This window comes from Danio rerio, chromosome 3, assembly GCF_049306965.1.
Source record: "Danio rerio strain Tuebingen ecotype United States chromosome 3, GRCz12tu, whole genome shotgun sequence".
NCBI classification, from domain to species: Eukaryota; Metazoa; Chordata; class Actinopteri; order Cypriniformes; family Danionidae; genus Danio; species Danio rerio.
In genome coordinates, this window is record NC_133178.1 from 24,348,464 (window position 1) to 24,370,788 (window position 22,325).

Consider the following 22,325-nt stretch of genomic DNA (forward strand, 5'->3'; position numbering starts at 1 on the left):
ACACAGCAGGGGGCGCACTCTTATAGAAAACTAACACACCTGCTGACTATAATTAGCATTGTTTGTGTGGTGTTGTTTGCATTAAGCATGATTATTTCTTAGCTTTTTCTTTTTATATTTGGATTATATATTGTCCGGATTTCATGCACGGGCCTGCGATGATTTTACTTGTTTACCTTGTGGTAAGTTTTGACTTTTATCCTCTTGTGCTTGCTAATTTTTTGGGATTTGAAAGACTTATGATTGTCTTTGAAGCATTTAGGATGTTGTGGAAAAATGGAGTTATGCATCACACGTGCACCATGTTTGGTATGTTGTTGCATGACCTCACTGCAGGTATTACTATTGTCTAACATTTAGTTTTATTGAGCTTCCATATATTGTAGCTCAATTTGTTCAATAGCATTTTTATTAATGAATACATGTTAAATACTACTAAAATGGATACTGTTCATTCTACTGTACACTATAATGGCTATACACATATTTTAAAAATACTATGTTTGTATGATATATGCACATCTATCTATCACATCTGCATCTATTACATACACTTCTTACAACTAAAATTTGTCATATAGACATTAGCATTCAACAGGCATGTCGTCTTACCTTTACTATTATATTTCGTAGAATTTAAAGGGGATTAAATTGAACTTACCAATTGAAAACCATGTAATTTCTACAGTTTTCCTATATTTTGCTCTATGTATGTGATATTTTAAAATGAAGAAAAATTTGAATGGTTTTGACAACATCTTGTATCACAATCTGGACCATAAACTGGTACATCCTTTCAGTTATCTGAACAGTTTTATGAAAAGTAAAATAAAATAAATAAATAACTTGATATTTGAGATTAAAATGTATGGATGTTAAAAATGAATTGCATTCAATTGTGCATTGTGCTCTGTTATCAGATTTTACATATAATGTCATGTCACACTGTAACATATTGATAATCTAGCATCACATTATTAGTGCAAATAGACCCTTCTGAAATTATTCTTCTCTCTCATATGCTCAATATTTACTCGCTATCCAGACAACAGAAGGAGCTAGCTAAATATTTGGAGGACGATGATGTGCATTACATTTGCCCGACATGATCTGCATTAGTATGAAGGCCACTTTAGTTAGAGTCATTTAAATTCCACACAGGGTCTGTTGCTTTATAAGGCGCAATGAATCTGTGGCTTTTAAACCTTCTCTCCTTCTGTGCTGCAACTGAAGCACTTTCAAAATGTTCTTCTACAAGGCATACTTCTGAGCTTCAGGGTGAAAGTGACTGTGGGATCATACTGTACAGAGACATGTGGAACTGGACTTCCTTGTGATTAGAAATGTCTTGTCCTGGATCATACGGTACATTAGTGCCTGACCATTTTTTTCAGCAATAAACTTTCCCCATGGCGAAAACAAGTAATTGTTGAAAAGAGTTAAGGCTACCTAGCAGACACTCAACGTCATAAGATGTTAATATTGGGTTAGATTAAGTCAACAGCGTGTAAAGACAATGTTATTTTAATGTCCAATTATGTGAAATGTTGTTGATATTTGGTTGGTTTTAGCTTGTGTTGAAAAATGACCAAAATAGAGCATTCAGCCAACATTTTAAACCATGTCATATTGACGTTAGGCATGGGACGATAACCTTTTTCAAGGTATTCTAGCTTTGGAAAAATTAAGGTTTTAAAACAGCCAACATTTCTATCCAAGGCCATGGTGCTCCACTGGAAAAAGGTGGTTTGCCTTCTGCAGGTTGATGGAAAGTCCTCAACCCAGATAGAGTTTAAAAAATGTAGAGTTTTGTTCACGAGGAAAGGAAGGATGGAACGTGAGATTGACAGGCGGATTGTGGTAAAGCGGAGCTGAATGGAAAAGCTCTCGATTTACCAGTCAACGGTCCAACTCTGACTTATGGGCATGAGTTTTAGGTCATGACCAAAAGGACAAGTTCTTGAATACAAGTGGCTAAAATGAGTTCCCTTCGAAGGGTGGCAGGGTGCACCATTATAGATAGGAAGGAGCTTAGAGTAGAGCCGCTGCTCCTCCACATTGAGAGAAGCCAGCTGAGGTGGCTCGGGCTTCTTTTTCGGATGCCTTCTGGACACCTACATAGGGACGTCCACGTCAACACAACATTGAGCTGTAACATCATTAGACGTTGATTTTTGTTGTTTTTAGGTGGCGTTGGAAAGTATCCAAAATGGAATGTCAATTTGACGTTATGTTGACGTCCTATGCCTACTGGGCATGAACCAAACCAAGCAGTGATGATTGTGTATCATGTTGCTTAAACTTAAAAAATGTATACATATTTGAAAAAATGAAAAAATTATCATAAATATTGTATTTAAAAATATAATTAAATATATATTAACTGGATATACAGCTAATTTTTACCATTATATTATGTAATAGTTTGAATTTCGGGAAACTGACTCTTTGTAGGTGGGCATGTCACAAATTATTTGTTACGATGTATAACATTACATAGTTTGATTTGAAGAAAAAAGAATAAAACAATGTTAAAAAACCATGTGCTTAATAGTTTTATGAGGGAACATTTTGTTTTGTATTTTATGACTCTCTTAGAGCCAGTTACCATTGACTTATAAATCACCAAAGACCAAAGAAGTTTTGGATGGCTTGAGGGTAAATAAAGTAAAACATTTAGATTTTTTGGGTGAACTAAGTAGTTTGACAGCATAACAAACTGACTATAATTATTATTATTATTTTTGGCATTTGCTTGTCTAAGAAGAGCTTGGGTTTTTGATTCGATGCTGTTTCATGTTACATTTTTTAAGGTAAACATCATGATGAAATTAATTGAAAAGTACAGCAAAAGAACACTTATTTCCTTTAGGAGCAGATATCTAGTATGCTGTAATTTTCAAAACTAATTACAGTTCTCATGAACGAGAGGTTCAGACTGCGTCACACATTTAATCAGTGTTTTTATATATCCTTGCTAAGCCATCAGCATAGATGTTTGCATGTACGTGTTCAGGCTTGCTGATGTGTGGACTGCAGGCCAGGTGTTTGTTCAGAAGTTTTTTTGTCAGCTGTTGGGTGGTGATAAACAGTAATTTTGTACCCGTGTCAGTGATTCATCATAAATTTTAAGTAAAAAGAACAAATTAACCAGCCAGCAGCAGATGGAGGGTGGGGAAAAATTCAGTTTGAGTTGTGGATGCCAAAAGAGAAAGATAAAGTAATGTGATGATGTTTCAGAATGACAGTGAGAACCCGGGTAACAGCTTTAGAAGGCAGGATGAGAGACAAAAACTGTTCAGATGCCCATCACTGGAGAAAAGCAGAGAAGTCACTGGTAAGAGTAACGATTTACTCTTAGCTGCTGACCGAGGGTGCGTCTCGCTATCAGTTTTACTCGATCTTAGTGCGGCATTTGATACCATTGACCACAATATCCTCATAAATCGCTTAAAGTCTACAGGTGTCCAGGGACAGGCTCTACAATGGTTTAAGTCATATTTAACCGACCGCTACCAGTTTGTGAATATTAATGGACAGCCTTCATAAGTCAGCCCAGTAAAGTATGGGGTGCCTCAAGGATCAGTTTTAGGCCCTTTACTGTTTACAATTTACATGCTACCTCTGGGAGACATTATTAGAAGACATGGGATCAGCTTTCACTGCTATGCAGATGATACTCAATTATATATTTCAACTAAACCTGACGAGACGTCTGAACTTTCTAAACTAACTGAGTGTATCAAAGACATCAAAGACTGGATGACCAACAATTTTCTTCTCTTAAACTCCAACAAAACAGAATTATTACTTATTGGGCCTAAATCTTGCACACAGCAGATCTCGCAACTCAATTTACAATTAGAGGGATACAAAGTTAGTTTTAGCTCTACTATAAAAGATCTGGGTGTCATATTAGACAGCAATCTAACTTTTAAAAACCATATATCCCATGTCACAAAAACTGCCTTCTTTCATCTGAGAAATATCGCTAAATTAAGAAATATGCTATCCATCTCAGATGCAGAAAAGCTAGTCCATGCTTTTATGACTTCCGAGACTGGATTACTGTAATGCTCTATTTGCTGGCTGCCCAGCATCCTCTATTAACAAACTTCAATTAGTTCAAAATGCAGCAGCCAGAGTTCTGACCAGGTCTAGAAAATATGATCATATAACCCCAATTTTATCCTCCTTACACTGGCTGCCTGTTAAGTTTCGTATTGAATTTAAAATATTACTTCTCGCCTATAAAGCTCTTAATAATCTAGCTCCTGTTTATCTAACCAACCTTCTGTCTCGCTACAAACCAACTCGCTCTTTAAGATCTCAAAATTCAGGGCTTCTAGTAGTACCTAGAATAGCAAAATCAAGTAAATGAGGTCGAGCCTTCTCTTTCATGGCTCCTACACTTTGGAATAGCCTTCCTGATAACGTCTGAGGCTCAGACACACTCTCCCAGTTCAAAACTAGATTAAAGACCTATCTGTTTAGTAAAGCATACACTCAATGCATCACCTAGCGGGTTCCACACTGGCTTCAACATCTTGCTTATATACACTATGAACAGCAGCTACGCTAATTATTCTCTTTATTCTCTATTTTCACCTGGGGATACTCATCCCGAGGTCCTCAGATTATGCGGAGTCACTGATTGGACCCAAGACCAGCGACGTGATGATCCCAAGGATTCCATATCCGGGACCAGGCCATATACTGAGTTGCTGCTGCGCTGATGGTCGTGGGGAGTGGAGAACATGAGTCTGATTCCAGCGACGCTCCAGGGACAGACGAGTCTTCATTGAGGCCATCTTCCAGCCTAAACCACGGCGAAAGAAGTTCTGCAAAAGACTTTTGGCCAGCGGAGAAATTAAAATGGTCGTGCCCAACTGAGTCTGGTTCCCTCAAGGTTTTTTTTCTTCACTCCCATCAGGTGAAGTTTTTTTTTCCCTCTCCGCTGTCGCCACTGCCTCGCATGGTTCAGGATTGGTAGAGCTGCGCATCGATGAATTTGCTCTTCAGTGTTTGAACTCTCAGTAATGATTAAATCACACTGAACTGAGCTAAACTGAACTGAACTGAACTTAAACACTAAAACCTGAACCACACTGTTCCAGTTACTGTGACCATTTATGTGAAGCTGCTTTGACACAATCTACATTGTAAAAGCGCTATACAAACAAAGCTGAATTGAATTGAATTGAACTGGGCAGAACCGCATCTGCAAAAACTGCACGAAAATATTTTACCTGCTGGAAATACTTAGAGGGAATGTATGGTCAGCGAGATTTGTTTTTATATGTATTTTTATGGAGTTTTTTTAATAGGCATATAATATGTATTGACAACATTTTAAAATGTAATAATTTATGTATGAGCAACCTTACAGAGTTACACTGTTAAAGATGATGGGTTCCACACAATTCATGTATTCAATCTTCATGTTATCCCAACACAAATCGATTAAGCTAATTTTTACAAATTTACCAAAAAGATGTACTATAGGTGAATTGGGTAAGCTAAATTGTCCGTAGTGTATGTGTATGAATGAGTGTGTATGGGTGTTTCCCAGTAATGGGTTGCAACTGGAAGGGCATCCGCTGCATTAAACATAGGCTGGATTAGTTGGTGGTTCATTCCGCTGTGGCGACCCCAGATTAAAAAAAGGGACTAAGCCAAAAAAAAATGTAATAAATGAATATATGTAAAATATATATTTATGTAATGTGAAGTATATAACGTGTGTTCAGGGCCAGCGTGTCCATAGAGGCAACAAGAGTGGTGAGCGAATCCTTTGGATACTGTGATTGCCGTTTGCCTAGAGTGCCAGTTCAGCTTGCTCTGGTCCTGCGTGTGTTTAACGTGCAAAGAAATATGGATAAGGCCTACATTTTAGAATGTTTTTTACATTCTAAAACTTTCCTTTTAGAAGGAAAGTTTCAGTATAAAACAATTAATGTCGCATTACCAGGCTATCCTGCATTTCCTCCAGATTTCATGCAATTTCAGGTGTTTCATTTTTTAATATTTAGATTATTTTAACGGCAGTTTAGCAGTTCACTCTCATTCAGCATATTTTCATTCAGGACTTTTTAATGGAATTTGATACCGCATGGCGAACGGAAAGAAAAACCATTTTGGGACTCACATGATCCTTTAAGGTAATCAAAAATCGCTTTTTACATGGTTGACTCTTAATCAGTATTATCTAAATCAAAAAAATATTTATTTGGTGTCCATATGAATGAAAATGCCAGATGAATTCGCAAGCTGTCAAAGACAGCCCATTTCTCCTATTTTAAGCTGCGTCCATGAGCCCTCAAATGTTTCATTGAGATTGACGTGTTTCCCCCCTTTTGTAGTGTCTGCTTCACATTGATGTGTCAAAATCTTTGCTTGTGAAATACAGCCATACTTTAGAACGCTTAGTTTAAGCAAATTTGATGAACTTGTTCAGAACTCGTGCTTGTTGATAAATCTGAAGGGATCCCTCTCGCTCACCGCTGCGTACATTGTCTGTGTGTCTGTGTGTTTGTGTGTACGTGTGTGTTTGTAGTCCACAAAGAATCCAACATGGAAAGCATTTTTGTTTGTTTTTGGCATGGATTGTTTTGAAATTCAAATGGCACTTACATGGCTATGTTTTTATTTCTGTATTAATACGGCATTTTGTGATAAATTATGATTATCATGCTTAATTTCGTTTCATAATTAATTACAAAAAAGTGTGATTAATCGCCTTAATTATTTAAATCATTTGAAAGCCCTAATATATATATATATATATATATATATATATATATATATATATATATATATATATATATATATATATATATATAAATTAACAATTAGAACTAAACTTAGAAGTAATATCGAACATTTTTTTTGTTTTTTGTTTTTATTTAAGAAATTACATGCCTTCAACATTAGCATTTTGTTCTTGGCACCTAAATGACTGAAATACCACATTTTTGGGCAACAAAACTGCAATGTAGTTTGTAGAATGTTTTTGACCAACAAAATTACACATTTGTTTCCTAATTGTGATTTGTAATATACTATATTTTTTAATTCATATTTCAGTTAAAGTATTGCACACATCATCCAAAAACATATATTTCCTCTTCATCTTTTGTGTAGCACAACCCTAAAAAGGTCAAGAAAGGTTTGAGTTGTCTATAATGCGATTCTATCTGATGGTAAGTTTTGCTTTAGCAGAAAGAGACCGAAGGTATTTATTTTAGAACTTTAATGTTGCACTGAATCATAGACTTTGCTTTTTTGATGGAGACTTCAAATGGAGATCCCTCGTGTTCAACCAAACCATCTGGCCTGATCGGAGTTGCTTGATGGTGATGCTTGCATCTTCTGTCTAAGAACAGCTTGCAGCAGTTGGACATATGCTGCATCCCAAATCTGTTGGCTTTATCAATATTCGTTAACACAGATGATTGGCTGGACCGGGGGAAAAGAAGGAACCGTGTTCCAGGAGTGAACATAAACTGATTCATCTCAGGTCACAGCGAGCTGGCGCTGCCAGATCTGGAAAGTTACTGGTCATGAGTCATCATTCTCTCATCAGTTTCTCTACTGATGCTAAAAAAAGACCAATGTAACATGACTTTCCATGCTAGCTGAAGATGTTTATGCTGCCTGTTGGTCCATCATGACCATTATGTTCACCAACAAAACTAAGTGGAAAAATTTGTCAGCCAGCATGGTCTTATAAGTAATTCTAGTTGCTGGTAAAATATCTTACTGGTTAAGGCAGTTAACCTACTCTATGTCTGAGAGCTTGAAAGACTCAAGAGTAGGTGTTAACAACACAACTCTTCAGTAACTATCATGTATGAAGCTTTTAAGTTTATAGTTTTCTTAAAAGCATGATTCGACAATGAGGATGGCCCAATATTCCTGCAAATGTGATCTTGGAAACGAGAAGCAGCATGACTGACAATACGAATTGTGTTTGCATGAGCAAAAGATAGCAGGTAAATATACCGAATGAGAGGATGATCACTCACGCGCACAGGTGATGTAATGCGCCTGAGTGTTAAAAAGCGTATGCGCTCCCATTTACTTGCCCAAAGCAAGTGTGCCTAGAGGAAATGCAACGGTTCTCTTTCAAATAGACTGAACAAAAAGCGATGATCGTGCATCCACAGTCCTGCAGCTTTCAAGAGCTCAAGATTTAAAAAAATATATATCCTTTTGTAAGCAGCAGCGGTTGCTGCTTTCGCTTTAATCATTCTTTAAACAGGTTATTGACAAACCTAAGATCCTCCTTTTATTTTCACACACACTGTTTTTTTTACCTGCTTTCTTTAGCTTACAGTTATTTTTGTTAATATGGTTTAATTAACCTCCTTTTCAATAACATTGCTTTAAAATGAGATTAACTCGCCATTCATGTGTGGTTAACTGGTGATCTGGGACCTTTAGCAGGGGCAGATAACTGTGCATTTTAGTAAATGACAAAAGCTCTTTTTTTAAATGTCAATAATTTTTTTAAAGAAAAGTTTTGTTAAATTAAAAGGTGCATGTATACAGCTATAGTTTGTTTGTTTTTACAGATTTAACATTTGTGGCCAAAAAAAAATTATTTATTTATTTTTGGTGTGGTCAGAGATAAATTTGGTAACAAAATTGTGGCTAGTGAAAATGGCGAGTGGCTAGTAACCTTGGAAATCTACTAGCCACAGAGGTTGATAATCGAAAAAGTGAATGTCAAGCACTGTTCATGACTGATTAGTGATGCAATATATTAAATACGTTGCACGGAACTAGTACATAAGTGAGTCCCAAGTATCCTGCTTCAATAGCCATCTTCCTAGTGGCAGTCTTTAGATTGCTTATTTATCTGCATGGTCCACACTACAGCCATTGGATCTGGATCTTCTCTAATATCCACATGCCTGTTTGCCTGCTGTGTGCCCTGCCCTACTTTTATAGGTTTTCCCCAGTCTTGACAATAAATACTGCTTTCCGTACATTTGAGTCCACTCTTGCCAAAACACCTCCTTGAAATTGTGACTTTTTTTGTCTAGTGGGATATGATGTAAACTTGCATTTAAAAGACACAATTATGAAAAATAGGGATATCAGCCTGCAATTTAAAGAAAAGCCCAATTTGTGCTACTTAATTGTGCAGTATTGTTACATTATGTTTAGTTTCATGGTTTAAACAACCCTTAAAATGTTAAAGAAGGTCAAGTTGTAATAAAGTAATGATCATAATTAACTTAAGTCTGAAAAATCATGTTATGCACTCAGTTTGCCATCAAAGGAATAAATCAACTATATTAAAACAGAAATTATTTCAGTCAAGTGAATGCTGCCTTAGCAGACACAAGAGACTTCTTCTAAAAGCTTGAAAATCTCCCTAACCCTAAATAAAGTGTATAGAGTTCAAAGCCCACTTACTTGTATTGTGCCTGGAAGTGTTCTTGTACAAAGCTGTGACGTACACCAGGCTGCGTCTGAGGAGGGCTCAGGGTATCAGAGCCAGGCTTTTCATCACCTCCTTCTTGACCCTGCAACAAAAACAAAAAGGTCATATAGACATTCAGATAGTGTGGTTAAGGCGGCCTCGTCGTTGCAGGAGTTCTGGTGTGGATATCGACCTGGTTTCTGCCACACACTGAGAGCCAATATTGTGCTCTCATCTTTAAAGTTTGGTTTGAAGTTTTAGACTTTCAGTCGTAAACTTGATAAGAAAGATGGGAGGATAAAAACCACAGGGAGGCTTGGTGCACACTTCTCAAGGTCAAAAACATAATAAAGAATGTAGATACTTTTTTTCTAACAGCTTACCAAAATATATTATATCAGAGAATAAAGCAGGTGTATAAAGTAAAACTGGTGTAAATGTTTCGTCATAAAACAAAAAAAAGTGATGACCCCAGAGACCTATACTACTTAACAATTCGACATGCTTTCTGTCATCTGTTTATAATATGATTAGCTATTATTTCTGAGATCTGAGGATTTTTAACCAGAATCAAATAACAACCTGGATGCATTATTAATAAATAGCTTGAAACTATTCTGACAACAATCCATTCAGTGTTAAATTTACTGAAGCATTATTTAATTGTTTAACACCCCAACCCTAAACCTAACTTTTGCAGTACTGTAAAATTATTAACCATTGCTAGTGTCATAAAAAAGTTCTGCTATGTTGATGTGCATATTGCACTTCCGGCTGGCCATGTATCCTATCTAAACTTTACCATGTAATTGGCTAAATAGATCGATTGGCATTTAAACATTTGTACCTAAAAAAGTGGCCAGCCAATTTACATGTATAATTTATCTAATATAACAAGTCAGTTCTCTCTTAAACTTGCCAAAAATCTTTTAACACTACCCTAAAAGCAAATCACACAAGTCAGCATTCTACGAGGAGCTTAAGTAAAACGTGGGAGCATGTTGTCCTTATCAAAGTTTTGCAGTTCGATTCAGCTGGTTGGGTATTTTTAAAGGTTTCTGGCAAGGCAAAATGTTTGAGAAAGACACTCCCCACGATTCCTCGCCATCAGCTGAGTCATGTCTGCCCCCTCGCTGACAACATGAAAGCTTAGGAATTTAAGCTTGAAAAGATGTTTTGCATGTGAAAACTAGAGACACGCCAAACTCCTGATGAGAATTCCATTTTTACTAGTGTACAATCGAAACTTACTTTACAACACAAGAGTTGTTACTTTACAACACAATGTTCTGCCTTTTTCTCTCTTCTTTTCTCCTTCTTTTAAATAACCACTCTTGTGTTTAATACCACCGCTTGTTTTTCTCTTTCCCCCTCACTAGTCTACTTAATGCTCCTGAGCTCATAATTAGGGCCTTGCGTTTTATGCCGAATGGTACTCCAGAACACAAAGAGAAACAAATCCTCTTGTCTCTTTCTAAAGGCTTGAGATTCATTAGCATCATTGATGTCATTTAAAGAACCTGTGGGTCTAGTACATTTTTTGTGCTGAAAACAGAGCAGTGTTGGGAAATAACTATAAAATCAACTACTAAGTTTACATTTGTTGGATGTACATTTTGCAATTAAACACACTCTCTTAAAATGTCGTCTCTCATGAAATACAAGTCCCTTTAGTGAATTGATTATTTGAGTTTTAATAGTGGTCTGATTAATTATAATTTAGTTTAATAATTTGGTTCATTCTAAATTACCTAATTCATTCTAGTAAATTAAATCATCTTCAATGGCCTAATTATTATGTAATGCCGAGTTCAGACTGCATCCTTTTCAAAGTATTCATGTCATAGATGTTTTCACAATGCATGACTATCTGGGATAGCATTCCGCCTGTGCTGTGTTTACACTGTAGAATGGTTTGACGACAAGGAATTCACACTGCATGACTTTACAATAGGAATAATCGCCGACAACTTTGCCCAACCTACGTCTCACAATCAAACACACGCAAGAAGTGACATGGAAACAATAGGAGGTCAAGTATTCTATATTTCGTTATTAACTACATTTAAAGCCTTTAGTGCAATAGAAAATGTACTTATTTTGCGCACCTGCCCTAGAAGAGAATCAGCAATTTCTCCTCAACTTTTTTTTATTTTTCAACCCGGTTGTGGTATTGCTCAGATGACACGTCAAACAGACACAGGTGCTCCTGCCAAAATTAATATTTTTTTCCCCTCATTTCTTGGGTCTAAATAAACTGAAAATGAGTGTTTTTAACTTCCTGCCGCTGGAAAATACCCATGAAGGCTGCTCTCTCATTGGCTGTACGTGATCGCGGATGTCATTTTCAATCAGAACACATTTCACATGGCATGATTTGAATTGTCGATAGGTCCAGATATTTAGCAAGCCAAACATCTTACAGGCGTCAGCGACTCATCTGTGATTCTCTTAGATGGCGTCTTTTCGTGAGTGAGTGCATATTCTACTTCTGAAAGGCTGTATTTAAATTTCTGACATGTTTTATCTGGTACTAATTGCTCATCACTGCAAATTTTGTCATGTGGCGTGTTGTTAAGACACGCGGTTACAATGTAACCTACCCACATAATGTTTTTTGTTCGTAATATTTATTTATTTATTACTTGCTAATTAATAACCTCATGTGGAACTCTGAATCTGCGTCTCTTTTCGGAGTCTGCTACTGTCCACTGGAGGTCACATTTCAGTCACACACGCATGCTTTGAGAGCCTTCCTGAATGAATGATTGAAATTTGTGGTTTTCCAATAGGGCAACCCGGAGTGCTGTAATATAATTGGCTAAACTGGCATTTGGCAGATTAAACGAACCAAAACTGAGACAGACATTCCAGACATTTATCCGTTTTTCAGATAAACAAGTATGTTCACGTGGCATGTTTTTTAAATATCTGGAAACATATTATGGTATTTTTGTGCTTTAGAAGAGTCAAAAACTTGCATACAGCACCTTAAATCATCTATTTAAGTCTTGAGTAAGTAAGTCTTGAGTAAGTAAGGATTTTTAATCATTGTTGCTTACTAATTATAATTTCCTGTATATATTGTCTGACATGCGATGCAGTGGCGCAATGGGTAGCACGTTCGCCTCACAGCAAGAAGGTCGCTGGTTTGATCCTCGGCTCAGTTGGCGTTTCTGTGTGGAGTTTGCATGTTCTCATGCGTTCGCGTGGGTTTCCTCCGGGTGCTCCGGTTTCCCCCACAGTCCAAAGGCATGTGGTACAGGTGAATTGGGTAGGCTAAATTGTCCGTAATGTGTGTGTGTGTGTAAATGTTTCCCAGAGATGGGTTGCGGCTGGAAGGGCGTCTGCTGCGTAAAAACTTGCTGGATAAGTTGGCGGTTCATTCTGCTGTGGCGACCCCGGATTAATAAAGGGACTAAGCCGACAAGAAAATGAATGAATGAATATTGTCTGACATGCACTTTTGTAACACTTTACTGCTTTTCTGACATTTGTTGTTGCTTTTTACGTTGAACTGGAATGGAAAAAATGAGACGTGTAGTTTAACCGTTTTGAAATATTAGACCGTCAAGCCTCTAATAACTTATAAGAGATCATTATAATTTTACTGCAGAATGTACTCCAGAGGATCTCTAATGGAATTTTAATTATTCCTCAACTACCCAAACAAGGAATTAATAGTACATTGGGAGTTTTGCAGGATCAGATTTATGTCTGATACCTCAGATTTGTTTTCTCCCCTCTGTTGCCCTATGATGTCTCCTGAGAGCCAAATGCTGTGTTAGTAAGTCCCATGAAATGCCCTCCTGTACTCATACACATTCCATTGTTATCTGTGTACAGCAAAAAGGAGGAAAAGACTTGAGGCTGTTATTCAACAAGTGGGCTTATCACTTGACTAAATTCTTCTCTTGGCCCAGCCTGGTTAATGAGTGTGAAGGTCTCAGAAGATAAATGCTCCCAGACCCTTAGTAGAGAATGTGTCTCTTGATAATAACTTATAGTGTACCATGCTGTTGGAGAGAACCTGTTGGCCGCATTTACAGACACATTCTCATTTACTAGCATGTTAAATCTGGCAACAATTTAAATATTTTATTTTCTAATATTTTCAGAGGCTGTGAGTGTTTCATATGACAGTAAAGTTTATTTTCACACATAAAACTGTAACATCCTGGTAAAGAAACTGTCAAAGCAGCTCTGATGATGAAGCTCTTGTATTCGTGTCCTCATATAATGAGATGACAGACAATGAAATGATCACAAGCTTTTGACTTCTTCATCTGTGACATACTGCATTATACAACTAATTCATTTTAATAAGTGGATTCTGTGTGTACATCCACATATTTTTGCATGGTGAAAATATAGGGCACTTCAGATGTCCAAGACACCATGTGAGAATCATCTCAAATCTATACCACCCAATAAATAATGCTTTTATTTTATCTTTAATTCACGTTGCTTTGCAACAAACAATTTTACAACATTCATTTTCCTTGGGCTTAGTCCCTTATTTATTAGGTGAACTGTCTTTCCATTACAAAACTGTCATGTTTAAGATCTGATTTCTTTAAAAATCAGCGTTCTTGACTGCCTGTTAGATATACAACATGAAGTGGGTCTCAGATCAGACAAGAAGCACTGCATTAAATTCCTTTTCCACCGTCATGTCTTTAAAACATGACAGTTTATTTTACTTCAGTATTTTTTATGGAATTTCTGCACTAGCCTGTTGCTACTGACGGCGCTAGTGGTTACAACGGTCTTTCGTCTTGTTTTACGCTTGAACAACTACAGTAAATGAATGCTTACGTTTATTTAACTGAATGTATTGTAATTACATTACAACATCGATTCTGTAAAAACAACCCTGTGAAATTGAAAATAGTCACATTAAGCTTTCACCCATTAGTTTGTTGTTGGCTTTAAAACTCTAGCTGTGCATAGAGCCTATTCATTTTGAATTAAGTTCAATCATATTTCTTTTAAGTTAATGCTTGCATGACATTACGTATTAGTGATACAGAACATGCAGTCTCTGTTACTGTAATTGTACCTCACTACTGTCATTTCTTGCTACCATATATATTGTTGCAAACGCTATATACTGTAGCCAAAAAATAGCATCATCAAATTTTTTTATGTAATTTATTCAATACATTATTATTTATTTATTCAACACAACATGTCAACATTTGTCAACTTTTTCCCCTACAATCAACCCTTTAATCATCTATTTAACAGAGTCTACCTAAAAAAAAAAAAAGAATGTTAGATTCTAAAGTTCAACTGTGAGTCTTGCCTTGCTATAATCATATGGTGCAAAGGATAAATGAAAAGCCTATAGCTGATCTTGATCTTGCGGTACAATATATTGTTCATGCTACAGGAAGAACGAGACCAACATCAAAGGGTTTGGTGGACCCACAATGTGATCGTTGTTTTAAATAGAGGTGGTTGTGGATGAGTGAACTGGTCCAATTGGAGTAGGAGGGCACAGGCTGGTTGAAACACAGCCAAATGCACTCGGTGCCAAAGGTGGCGTTTGAAAATGGCAGGTCGACAGCACTTTGATGTGTGGCATCTGGAGCCTTTAAGTGTGTTTAGGATAGCTTCATCTTTAACTGCTTCCTAACCAGAATGAGGGTCACTTCTCCTGACCCCCTATAAAATCAGGATTTATTTTGAATGGAATATTCTAGTGAGTTATGCATCCATAGAATTAATTATTATTTTTATGTAAATTCAAATAACTTTCCTCTTCAGCAGCATTTTATTAGTGATGATGTATTTACTGGCATGATAGCCTATCGATCACATGAGATAAACCAATAGCCAATCACAACTATTCAATGAGCCAATCAATGCCTGACTAAATGTAATCCTGCACAGTACTGTTTTCCTGCCTCAGAAAGTCATTTCACATATATATTGATCTCAATAGGGAATGTAACAGCAACTACTGCTTATGCTGAATTTAATAATGGTTTTATTATTTAGGGATTTAGATGTTGAACATATAAATCACAAAAATATGTCAAATCTGGCCAGAGGCATAATTCAAACATAAAATAATAACTAATAAAAACTTCTCTTTGCTTTTGTTACATTTTAATTTTAAGCATAATAAACGTCTTAATGATTTGACACTCTGGAGAGCTTAGGACAGTAGCAGAGCTTGAGGCGTTATTCATTAATCTGCTTCAATATTGAAATTGCTGTGTTAACAATGTGTGAGCTTCCATTGTTGCTTGCTTTTGGAAAAAAAACGACTCTGTAATTATTATTATTATAACAACCTTTATTTTACCAGGAAATACACATTGAGATTAAAAATCTCTTTTACAAGTGCATCTTGACCAACATTAGGTAGTATACATGTCACAGGGGGCTAACAGACAACAAATAAAAAACAATTCACAGTTAACATCAATCACACTGACAAACAAAGCATCTATGAACATGTGTTTCAATCTCAGTCCGCACTTCAGAAACAGACAGTAAATAAATATCCTGTGACTGAAGGCCATAGCTAAGGACAGTTTTTTTTTTTGTTTTTTTTAACAAATGTAATTATGTAGATATGATAGGAGTAAACCCAATATAGATTTGTAAACAGAGATATGCCAATGCTTGAGCCTAGGAATGGACAAAGCAGACCAACCTACCCCAGTATACAACACACAATGTTGAGTAATGGGCATACTTTGTCTTTATGCACTTCTTGAGCATCATGCAAAGTCTTTAATGGCTGATTGAATTGCCAAAGCCACATCAACCTGCAGCCCAACACCGATTACTCACTAAAGTTAAGCAGCTCAGGTCAGTATTGGATGGGAGACCACATGGGAAAACTAGGTTGCTGTTGGAAGTGGTCTTAGTGAGGGCAGCAGGGGGGTGCTCAACCTGCTGCCCCAGTAGAGTGAAGGGAACACTATACTATCATTAAGCGCCGTCTTTCGGATGAGACGTTAAACTGAGGTCATGACTCTCTGTTGTTATTAAAAATCTCATGTCACTTCCCATAAAGAGTAGGGGTGTAACCCCGGTATCCTGGCCAAATTCCCTCCATCAGCCCTTACAGACTCTGAGACAAAGCATGAATATAGATAACATCACCATAGTATAATATCCACATAAATGTCAACCAGCTTCTTTTTAGCATAAAAAAGGCAGTTCTTAATTCCAAAATATTTTTTTTTTTCACCAATTGTTGAATGTGAGAACTAAAAGTGTATCATCAATTAAAATTCCAAGATATTTGTACTAGGACACCAATTCAAATATGGTGACAAAATGCCCTTTAAAAGTTAATATAAGATATATTAAATAAAAAACCTTAACCTTTCAAGTTTTGTCATATATACTACATTTATTTAGCTCTTTATGAAGTCTTTGGCACTTGACAGTCTCATGAAAGAAGACGTACATTTATTTTTATTTTTTTATTCTTTGAAAGTTTTAGATTACTGTAGGTAATGGAGCAAAACTTGGTCTAAGAGATTGAAATGAATCTAGTATGTAGATTTATTCTGAAATCATTAGCATATATGCAATAAGTGCATTTCTGCAAGATTGCACGGATCGCCTTTTAATTAAAGCACTGTGACATTAAAAATGAATAGGAGAAATTACGTTTTAAATTAGCAAATAGGTGAAGCAGGCAGTTTTTACTCCCTCATTTGTTCTTGTAGTCATTAATACTTTCTCTACTCTTCCTAAATCAGATGAAATGAGACTTTATCAGAGGAGTTTATGTCCAGATGCTAAGCACTTCTTCAGTGTTGATGATCAGACATGCTTGTCAAGGAAACGGCACTTTTCTGTGAAGATGTTGTGAAAGTACATGCAAAGTATAGACAGACAATGCATGCTGTCACAGTAATGGCATGAAGATGAATAATTCACAGGCCTGATCAGACAGATGGATGTATACCTTGTGGAGGGATGGTTTCAGTGCATCTGTTGTAGTGGCCACGGCGCAGTGTGGCCCAGATACGCAAAAAGAGCCTTTTACAGCTTAAACAGAGACACACAAATGGTCACACGTACACCGGAAACATTAATGAATAATGAACCTCCCACTCCTCAGAGAAAGACTACCTGCTGGGCTCCAAACTAAAAATATCCTCTTTAAAAGATGGAAAGGATGAACAATGGCACCTCTGCTTATGGCCTACAGGAGACTCTATAATCACTTTCATCTTACAATAGAAAGCTTGAAAAATAGTAGCGGGAGCTATTCTGTGAGGATTAGCAAGTGAGCAGCAATGGAGTACATCTTGTGCAATCTCTTGAAAAAATCTGTAAATGCAATGCATCAGTCAACAAATGATCAAACTCTGGAATTTATTTAAGAGAATCATTACTACACTTTAAAAGAGTTAAGATAAATTTAAAAGTAGATGTGCTGTAACAAATTGTATAAACTTATCATAAAAAGTGCTGTAGTGGGGCTGAACAATATATTGTTTGAGCATCAACATCTCAATGCGTTTATCTGCAATAGTCACATCGCAGGATTAGTTTATTTAGTAAACTTTATTATTTTACATTTGATTAATCAATTTCAGTACAATTGGATTATTAAATAACAAAAATATTCAATCTAAGTTAAAAGCACGGTAAGGTACTGTCCTTTGGTTATTTATAAATGCAAGTCTACAACTTTCTTCAACCTTTCTTATAAAAGTTGTGGAGCAAACAGAATACTTAATGAGTTGCTCTATGTAATCTGCATGATTTTGTTTGCATTTTTCCTTTCAGGCAATTAAGCATTAACTATGTAAATATACTGTGGTAAAACATGGCGGGCGTTTAATTAAAATAATTGTGTGCTGTCAGTCTGTCAGAGACAGTTGTTAAATGATGTGTCTGCAGCTGTGGATGTTTGCCTTGCTAATGTTAGCGTTGCTCAGTCAGAATGTAAGCAGGGGGAGGACGGAAAGAATAGTGTCAGTGAAGATATGCTGACAGGACAGAGTCACTGTTTATACTCATTCAAATGTGTTTTCATGTGCACCAGTCAAGTGTAATTACAAGATCTAAACACTATTTTAACTGAAGATATCTACCTCCTTCCTCTAGCAAAGAACTAGTCCTTGGCTTGAGCAGTGATGTTGGATAACATAGTTGTAATGTTGTGGCTTTTTATGAAAATTGACATACAGTATTAAAGTTCTTTTTATCATCAAATGATGCTTCACATGTTAGTTGTATGTTGTGTTTTAACAAAGACTATAGAATACACTAAACGTGTCACTCATATAGTGTTGAATTGGAAAACGGTCAATTTGGTGAATGAATCCCCGCCTTCTAGTACAGGAGCCAATCATGTACTGCTATTCACCTTATTCTTCAATGTGGAAGTGTACCCATTCACGATTGTTTTAGAACTTTCAATTCAGTCGCCTATAGGAGAAATGACTAGGAATAATAAACAGCAAAAACGGTCAAACTACTTGCTCTACAAACAAGTGTATTCATGAGAATACAGACGAAGCAGAATATTATAATACAAATTATCAGTTTGCAACATCAAGCAGCATAATGAGCTGCTTTTAACGTCAAAAAAATTAATGGAAGTTAATAAGACCGAAAGTCTCGAGCTAAAAAGATTTGAATGGCTGCGCCCACACGTACGCAAAGGCTGACGTTTAATATTGGGAGGGGCTGGGACCAGATGTGAATTTCAGCAGATTTTGTGTGACTCAAACATTTAGAAATGAAACTAAAGACACAACTATTGTTTAATTTTATTGTTGTTCCTAATATGTTTTGTAATTGTAATCTTGGCAAGCAATTTTGGAGAATTTGATATTCCACCATTCAAACAGCATACTGCCCGAAAGGTGTTTTTAAAGGTGGACGCCGAGTGATATGGCTTGCTTTAAAGGCACTTTGGTTTTAATTGGCCTTTGATATCATAGTTACGATTGGGCAGGCTGCCTGTAAATCAAATATGAATATGACGTCTATCAGGCAATGAATTTTGGTGGCCATACCTGAAGAACAAATGTCAGTATTTGACGTCAACATTACATTGATTTATGATGTTGGTTCGACGTTGGATTTTGGTCACTTTTCAACACAACCTAAATTTAACAAAATCGCAACGTCATTATTGCCGTCAACATAACTTTGTCTTTAGACGCTGGTGACCTAAATCTAACTTGATATTAACATTTTATGACGTTGTGTGTCTGCTGGGTTAGTAAAGTCTGGACTGATTTATATCTTAGACACCAAGAGACTGTAGCAGTATTAGTGACATTAAATATACAGTATTGGCAGCCATATCAGTTTCAGCCAATTAATGCTCATTTTTACGCCAATTAATATTGGACCTACAATAAACATTTGTGCTAGATGGAGGACAAGTTGTTCGAGTAGACTTTTTTTCAGTGTGAAAAATAAGACTTCAGAATAGCAATTTGTAAATGACTTTGAGGAAAAACCTACATGTGTCCTTGTTTTCTGCAGTTAAGGTTTTAAATTAAACCAGTGCATTTGATTGCATTTTGATTTTGTAATCAGGCTCCAACAAAATTAAGTCTTAGTTCAGAAAACTTTTTACAACCAAGTGATCTTTAAAATCCTAATTTGTGCGAACGAGCCCTGAATATTAGAGCATTCCTGTCCTGCCTGTGTGTTTGTTTGCTTTGTTTTCAGATGAAATGCTCCAAATGAATATTTTAGGTGTTTAGATCTCATTAGTCTGACGGATCAATAACATTGTGCAAACAGACAATCTCCCCATCTGTTTAGGAAGAGGAAGTGAAGCTCCGCTAAGCAGGGGCTAAAAATAGAAAGAGTCCAATAAGGATGTATGCAAAAAAAAAAAAAAATACAAATAAATAAATAAAGATTGTGTCTCTGTGTCTTTCCCTAGAGGTGGCCAACAATTCATCCAGCAATGCTGCGAGACTCTGGTTTCATACCTTGTGCTGGTTTCTATGGAGATGCCAGTGGGCAAATACACAAAGAGACACAGAGAGAGACGGAGATAAAGAGAGCAGGGAAAGAAAAGCTAGTCCTCCGTGGAGAAGAGCTCTTGGCAAGCTTTCAGAACTGGATGCAGAGCAGCGTTTATTTCCTTTCAGACATCGACAGTGAGAACTGAGGGAATGTGAAATGAATAATAATGAAGGGCACTTCATGAAGCATATTTACCTCTGCAAGGCACCTGTGAAAAGGGAAATAAACTGTAATATAAGGGAAGAGGAAGCTAGTAATGGCACTTTTCATTTATTCCACGCAAATCTGAGTATTACAATCCTACTGGGAACTCAAAGCTTTTTTGAATTGGGCAAATTGGTTATATTCAATATTTTTTATTCGTTACTTAACATTTCATTTGAGCTACTTGCAAATTAAATTTCTTTCATTAGTTAAGCTTGATGCAGTAAAATATCAGAAAATAAAACAAGTTAATAAACTTTCTTCATAAATATATTTGATTAGTAATTGTACATAAGTAATAAATAAAATAATTTCTACAAATTATAATTAATAAATGTATGTTATTCATAACCAGTATCTGGACTTCTGTTCTTACCTACTATAAGTTATTGTTTTTTTTTTTTTTTGTTATACGCCTGTCTATATAATATATGAGCTATGTCACATGAGTAGCAGTGCGATATGGTTGTATTGTATATCGGCATTGATGGGAGGCGTGCGTTGGCTCAAGGTCGTCGGCCGAGTGAATTAGTGTCCCACCAGTGCGAAATAGCCATATGGCACTGCTACGAGAGTTTGACGGCGTAATAGTGTACATAAAAAGAAAATCAAACACAAACAAATCAAAAACCCTTTTGCAGAGGAACTGCTTTCTTCCGCCATTCATTCACATCTGCAGCTGACGTGAGAACAGTAAAAACTGCTACTTAACAAACGTCACTTTAGAACTAGTATTTGAATGATTCTCTTGTGTAATGTCTAAAATAATGACAACAGGTGATCTTGCTAAGATTTTAAGATTATAAGGATGAACGGCATGAAATGCCATCAGTCTACAGAGATTTCCCAGTATTTCTCTGTTGCAATTAAGATAACACAATTATTAACTCTAAAAAAAGCCAGAGCAAAGCAAACACTAACAGATTACTTTGATATAAATACAGCACTACAAAATACAAAAGAGACAGACCAACTTAAAATGTCGCTTACCTGTTTTGTAATTTGTTCAGCTGTAGTTTGAAAATACGCTAAAAATTTGCTGTTTTATTATGCGCTCTCTGTTGCTTTCTTGTGGCGGAGTGCCAGCTGCCAACGCGCTGAATCTCAGAAATTATGAATATTCAAAATAGGAACTGTCCTTATAAACAAACTGCATAGCTGCAATCTGAACAACTACATTCTTGAATATAAAGCCTCAAAAGTTCATTGTGTTGTCCAAAGAATCCAATATTTGTTAAGCTGTAGTCTTCTGCTTGCTACTTGTGTGGGGGGAGTAAATCACAAGGGTGAAGAGGTTGTACGAGTGCTGATATTACTTGAATATCTCAACTGTTGTATATGCATGTATGTATATATGTTTTTAAAGAATTTTCAGAACTTTAAATTATTATCATATTACACATTTTAAAAATTATCAAATTTTAAATATAAAACTATTATATTGTTTATTTATATGTTATTATATTATATTTTATTTATATGTTGTTGTTATGTTTGTCATTGCAAAGCTTATATGATCAGAAAAAGATCTGTTTTATATAAACATTTGTGTGTGTGTGTGTGTGTGTGTGTGTGTGTGTGTGTGTGTGTGTGTGTGTGTGTGTGTGTGTGCGCGCGTGCATGCGTGCAGTTATCAGTAATGGATTCTTTTAAGCTGGTGTTGCTCTCCCGACTGACAGAAAACCGCCTGAGCCTCAAGCAGATC

The 22,325-nt window shown here is 36.2% G+C and overlaps 1 protein-coding gene and 1 long non-coding RNA gene across 15 annotated transcripts in view; one reads left to right on the forward strand and one right to left on the reverse strand.

The window, feature by feature from the left end:
* usp43b (ubiquitin specific peptidase 43b) overlaps positions 1–22,325 on the reverse strand; it is a 154,603-nt gene that overhangs the window by 56,674 nt on the left and 75,604 nt on the right. For all 14 annotated transcript variants that reach the window (XM_073944499.1, XM_073944504.1, XM_073944498.1 and 11 more), the window contains one exon: positions 9,427–9,536. In XM_073944499.1, the coding sequence (XP_073800600.1) occupies positions 9,427–9,536 (110 nt within the window). The remainder of the gene's footprint in view (positions 1–9,426; positions 9,537–22,325) is intronic.
* LOC141381202 (uncharacterized) lies at positions 69–20,975 on the forward strand. Its single transcript, XR_012400995.1, has 2 exons — positions 69–182; positions 20,331–20,975. It is a non-coding gene; the product is annotated as an uncharacterized lncRNA (long non-coding RNA).